The following is a 6,000-nucleotide window of genomic DNA, read 5'->3' on the forward strand; positions in this document are numbered from 1 at the left end:
TTTCAGTTTTTGAAGAGCCTGAAGACCCCAGCAGTAGGTCCTTCTTCTCAGAAATCATCTCCTCCATCTCCGACGTAAAATTCAGCCACAGCGGGCGGTACATGATGACCCGGGACTACCTGTCGGTGAAGGTGTGGGACCTCAACATGGAGAGCCGGCCCGTGGAGACCCACCAGGTGAGGCCGCGCGCAGGGAGGGCGGCGCAGCTGCGCACGGCGCTTCCTGACGTTGCTGTGGTTTCCTCCAGGTGCACGAGTATCTGCGAAGCAAGCTTTGTTCTCTGTACGAAAACGACTGCATCTTCGACAAGTTCGAGGGCTGCTGGAACGGTTCGGACAGGTGGGGCGCGCCGTGGAGGAGCGGCCTGGGGGGCTGCCGGGCTGTGCCGTCCGGGCCACCTGCCTGCTGAGCGGCGGGTTCAAGGCAGAGACAGGGCATCTGAACAGCTGTCCCCTCACTCACGACCCCGTCCTTACTCGGTGCACGGAGTATTACAGTTCCTTTTGGCCGTTTTTAAAATGCTTAAAATACTTTTTAAATATTTCAAAATAATTTTTATTGTATTATTTCCAAGATGAGTGAGAAGGACTTAGCACTGAGCGTGTGCGATGGCCACGTTCCAGTTTGCCTTTTCTTCTGGAGGGAAGAAGGGAAATGCCCTCCAAGTTCACTGGCGGGGTGGCTGGCGTGAAGTCCCAGTGGCCTTGACGAGCCAGTGGCCCTGCTGTCTCGTAGTTCATCTCGTGCACGTCCCTTGAGGAGGGCAGTAACGGCAGTCCTGTTGAGGGCTGTGTCTTCAGTCTCAGACAGCGCGGTGCGTTTCTGGTGCTGGAAGGAGACTGTCACCGTCCCTAGTAGTACACTGCGGCAGGTGCGGCCTGTGCTGCCCGCCGAGCCGCCACAGATCTCTGCACGTGGGTCATGGAGCGCACGTAAGCGAGGGAGAGTGTGCGATGGCCAGATGAAGAGGAGACGGGAAGCAGAAGGTCCGGGGACCCGGGGTGCCAGGCTGGCCTGGGGACATCTGATCCCAGGACCCCGCTGGCTCGGTTTTCACAGTGGAGGGCTGGTGGGCTTCGAGAAGCCTTGGGTCCGCACAGTGCGCGCTGGCAGTGAGACCCTCAGGGATTATGGAAACGGCATCATCCGTCTTCGTGCAGATGGGAGTCCTGAGGGACTGTGCCTGAGACCCTGGCGGGTGGGAGCAGCACGGAAGTGCCCAGAGATGGGGAACCGTCGGCCGGCCCTCCCTCCCAGGATGTGGCATTTGTGTCCGGACCGGCCGCGGGACCTGGAAAAGCTAACTGAGGAGTCCAGCCCTACAGAGCGGGCAAGGCTCTGGGCTTCGGGAAGGGCAACCACTTAAGGTCCTGCCTTCTTGTCACGCCGACCGCCACCTCTCCGTGTCGCGTGGGCGCTGCGGCAGCCGCGAGCCTCCGGGGGCAGAGGCAGAGCACCGGGCTCCACCCGCCCCGGCCAGCAGCCCACGCCTCGTGCGGGCATCCGTCTCCCAAGGCCCTAGCAGCAACACCAGGGCCCTGGGCAGGGCCGCACAAGCAGTGGGGTTGGGGTCCCGACCAGCACGCGCTCAGCTCGGACAGAGAGAGGCCGCACGCCTGCGCTCGGACGCTGCGGGGCCCTGCGCCCAGCCTGGGAGAGAGCACTCTGGCGTCACGCTGTCCGCAAACGCACCGATGACCTGGCGGTGTGCCTCGCCCAGCACCCCCGGACTCGGGATTTTCCCAGATGAAGATCCATTCGATGCGAGCGTGGAGGTGAGAAGCACCAAGTACACATGGAGCTGCTGTGAGCAAGTCCGAAACAGCAACAGAGCCTCCCCTCGGAGGAGTCCGATCCCGGAGTGTAAGTTGCGGGGCGTGAGAGACGAACGCTGGAAATGTTTTCAGGTCATCGGAAGGAATCCTAAGAGCCCTAAATAGGACGTAGGAAATTCGAAAAGGAATCAAGCAGGACTTGAAGAAAAGAAAAGCGCGATGGTTGGAAATGGTTGTGGACTTGGTAGGAGACCCAGAGTAGCAAGAGAGACCTTGGGTTTTCGAACTGAACCACATCAGAGGGGCCCCAACGTGCCTCTGGAGTGTGACCGGTGGGACCCGTGGAAGGTCAGGAGCACCCGCGGCACGGGGTTGGGGGGTGGAGGGGGACCAGGCAACTGCAGATGGCGTGCCCAGCAGTGCCTGTGGCGCAGCCAGATCCGGGATTTTCGGTAGCTGATGGGAGAGTGAACGCATGGATTCAGGAGGCGCAGAAACCGCCCCCACCCCCGTGTCAGAACGAAACCACAGGTACCAGGTGCAGAGAGACCTTGAAAACAGCCGTGGACAGCCTGACACGCTACTTTGGAGACAGACGGTCCGGCTGAGAGCGGCCCGCTCCATGCGCAGGTGGACGGCGTGCCGCGGCCCTCGCTCCAGCACGCGGGGCATGTGTCGAGACGGGGATCGCTCAGAACGCGTGCGCGACAAGCTGCCTTCGGGTGGAGAGCAGTTCACCCTGACGGGGAGCTCCCGAGACGGGGGTGCGCCGCCCGGAAGGGACGCCATCGAAAGCAGCCGCTCCGGCCCCAGCCCTGTGAGCAAAGCTGAGGGACGTGGACGCTGAATGAGTCCCTTGTCTCGGTCGTCCGTGTTGGGGGGACAGTTACGGCTCTCCCTCAGCCGGAGGGAGCAAGCTGAGTGTTGCAGGGACGGGGCCAGAGCCGTGGCAGCGCCGCGCACCGTGAGCCCGGGTCCAGGTGGACGCGGTGTTGGAGCGTCAGCGGCGTCTACCGGGCCGGTGGACACACGCTGGGTACGGCGGTGAAGACGAAACCCGCACGAGCAGAGAACTACAGCTGCTCAAGAGAGAAGCGTCCAGACTCTGCAGAGGAGTCCCGGTCGGTAGGACAGCGACAGCTCAGGAATGGGAATTAGTAGAAATGGGAAGAAAATGGATAAAAATGCTCATTTTCATTAGGAGTCAGCAGGTCAGAGTGACCGGGATGCCACCCCAGCGCTCTCACGACGACAGCGATGTCGGGCAGGCTGGGGGGCAGAGGCCGATGACCGTGGTCCTCTGGAGACTGGCAGGGCCCGCGTGGGTCCGTAAAGCGCACGCACAGGCAGGGAGAGCTGTTGAGACAGGAACTAGAGAGCGTCTGAAGGAGCCCCCATGCCCGTGTCGGGTGAGGGACAGGGAACGGGTCTTCTTGTAACCTGCGACAGGAAGAGCCGTAGGTGATCTCACAAGGATAAAGACCGGACAAAGCTGTGACGACCCGATGGCTTCTGTGTCTCGTAGAACGTACGAGATGGATGTGTTTTCAAGAATGTGTAACTGTTTGATGTGTAAACCTGTCCCGGAATGATCCTGTCCTGCTCTGAGGACTGACCGTCCTGCTAGGGGCCCCGGGTGGGGAACCTGTCTTTCTGGACCAAGCGGGCGGTGGCCTACGGGTAGGTGGACAGTCAGTGTGTTTTTTCTTTATGCCTCGTGGTACATCCGAAATACTGAAACGTTCCCTTAAGTCTCCCGTCCCCAGGAACGTCGGAGAGCTTTCCAGGAACATCTGCCTGTTCTTTCATTCCTGCAAACCCTCCCCTGCCTTCTGGCCAGGAGGCCCCTGCGGAGGGATGGTGAGGCACGAAGAGACCTGCCCTCCGCCCGGGGCTGTGCTGTCCCTGGCACCGCCTGGCTGTGCTCAGGTTGTCCAGCAGCAGAAATGGACATACCACTTGTTCCCGAGTCTGCTTTGTCCCGGCGAACAGGGTGACACCTGGCCAACTGCTCGGGAGGGTGGTCGTCTGTGTGGTTCGGGCCACTGGACCAGTGCGGCTGGGGACGCCGCCTTTCCAGCTCCCGTGCGGGCACGGTGGTCCGAGCAGCCGGGGCCCGGGGTCTGCGGCGGTCGGTCCGCTGTGGGTTCTGCCAGGCACAAGACAGCGGGCCCTGAGGGAGTCTCCCGCCCTCTGTGTTCCCAGGAAGTGCAGCTTCCCGAGCACGCACGGCAGCTCCCCGTGGGCACACCCCACTCAGCCTTCCCTGCCGGCATCCGGCCCGAGGCTGAGCTGCGAGCGTCCCCGGCTGGGCGCTCCTGCGGCTCGAGAGCAGAGTGGTCTCGGAGTTGAGCCTGTTCCCTGCGTGCGGCTTAGTCAGACCCCGGGGGGTTCACCCACAGTCAGAGTCCGCTGCTGGCCGTGCCTCGATCAGGCGGCAGGCTGCAGGGTCCGCAGTGGGGCTCGTCCTAAAGCCGTGGGCCAAATCATGGCAACACGGGCTGTGGGCCTTTTTCCTCTCCGTTTTATAGAAAAAGACCAGAAGTTTCTACCTGTGGAACCAATGTTTTGACTATAGAAACGGTGGAAGCCGTTACGTTAATGCTGGAGAAGACCGTGGGCAGCACGGCAGCGTCTGAGACCCACATTGAGGTCTAGGACTTCTCCTCTTTGTGTCCCTGTTGCTTCCCGTGAAATAACTTGTCGACATCAAAATGAATCAAGTGCTGTTCAAGCAGCCGTGTGTTGTGCCGGGACAAGTCTGACTGGCGTCCCCTGCGCGCAGCTTCGGTCGTCGGCAGAGTCGCAGACGTTCCAGACCTGAAAACAAATACGCTGTGACTGTGTCTTTTTACTCTTTTAAAAACGCATTCGCGTGCGGCACCTGGCTGGCTGCGTCGGGAGAGCGTGGGATCCTGTCTCCGGGGTGTGAGTTGGAGCCCCACGTTGGGTGTGGAGGTCACTAAAAAAACAAAAAGGTGGAATTAAAAGCGTGACTGTTCTTTTTTTCCTTTTCTCTTCTGTACTTGTTCTGCTGACGTGATTGTGCGCTCACCGTTGCGCAGGAAGTTTCCCTGCGTGTCCCTGCGGACCATCCGGAGTGCCGCTTTCTCTAGAAGGGTCTTGGCCGGTGGAGGAGGGGTGAGGGAAGGGGCCCGCGCGCGGCCGGGGTGCTGAGTGCTTCCTCCTTGACGGGCGCCGCTCTCTCTTCTTGTCTCGAGCAGCGCGATCATGACGGGGTCCTACAACAACTTCTTCAGGATGTTCGATCGGAGCACGCGGAGGGACGTCACGCTGGAAGCTTCCCGGGAGAACAGTAAGCCTCGAGCCAGCTTAAAGCCTCGGAAAGTGTGTACAGGCGGCAAGAGAAAGAAGGACGAGATCAGCGTGGACAGTCTGGACTTCAACAAGAAGATCCTGCACACGGCCTGGCACCCGGCGGAGAACATTATCGCCGTGGCCGCCACCAACAACCTGTACATCTTCCAGGACAAGGTCAACTAAGGAAGCCAGCGGGGACTGAGCCCGGCCGTCTTCTCCGAGGAGGGGCGCTGTCCTCCCCGTGAGGAGCACGCGGTGCTGCCCGCTCCCCTTCGCAGACTGGAGGGGCGGCCTCCTGCCTGCAGCCAGCCGGGCGCGGCCGCTGCTCCGCGGAGCCCCGCTCAGCGCGCAGCGGGTGGACAGTGCTCAGTAACGGCCGTTCCTCCAGATCCGTGTATTTATTCAGTCTGAGCCTTCCTTTCCGGTCGCAGGCCGAAAGGTTAGCGCCCAGGAGGAAAGTTGTCTGACGGAACATCTCTTTTTCTGAAACTCTTCCCCCACCGGCTCCCCCCGTCACACTCGGGCCTTCACACGCGCGTGCCGTGCCCCCGCCCCGTCCTCCGAGCCCGGGTGGCCCTGCCGAGGGCGTGGTTCCCCGAGCCGGTCCCGCAGCTTTTTACCCCCACACCTGTACCTGCCATCACAGCCTCGGGTGTGACCACTGAATAAAACAACACACTATAAAAGTGGTTTTAAATCCAAGATAAGTATCGGCCTTTTATTTGCTCTCGTTGCACGTCATGAAATTCTGCAGAATCACGCTTTAGAGCAATGGGCACAGCGTCTGTCCCTCGCTGGCAGATGGCGGCCCTTGGGCTGGGAGCCCGTCCGTCCCAAACTCGAAGTCTGTTTTATTTCTGTGGAAATGGTGCAGGTCACGCGCCCGGTAAGGTCTGCGTGAAGC

General features: G+C 60.9%; 1 protein-coding gene across 2 annotated transcripts in view; it reads left to right on the forward strand.

Annotated features, from left to right (window-relative positions):
- Window positions 1-5,798, forward strand: part of PPP2R2D (protein phosphatase 2 regulatory subunit Bdelta) — a 46,295-nt gene extending 40,497 nt beyond the window's left edge. For both annotated transcript variants that reach the window (XM_044240757.1, XM_044240758.1), the window contains 3 exons: window positions 7-176; window positions 248-339; window positions 5,000-5,798. In XM_044240757.1, the coding sequence (XP_044096692.1) occupies window positions 7-176; window positions 248-339; window positions 5,000-5,279 (542 nt within the window). In that variant the 3' untranslated portion in view covers window positions 5,280-5,798. The remainder of the gene's footprint in view (window positions 1-6; window positions 177-247; window positions 340-4,999) is intronic.
- Window positions 5,799-6,000: the final 202 nt, after the last annotated feature.

Source organism: Neovison vison, chromosome 2 (genome assembly GCF_020171115.1).
Source record: "Neovison vison isolate M4711 chromosome 2, ASM_NN_V1, whole genome shotgun sequence".
Classification (NCBI taxonomy): Eukaryota; Metazoa; Chordata; class Mammalia; order Carnivora; family Mustelidae; genus Neogale; species Neogale vison.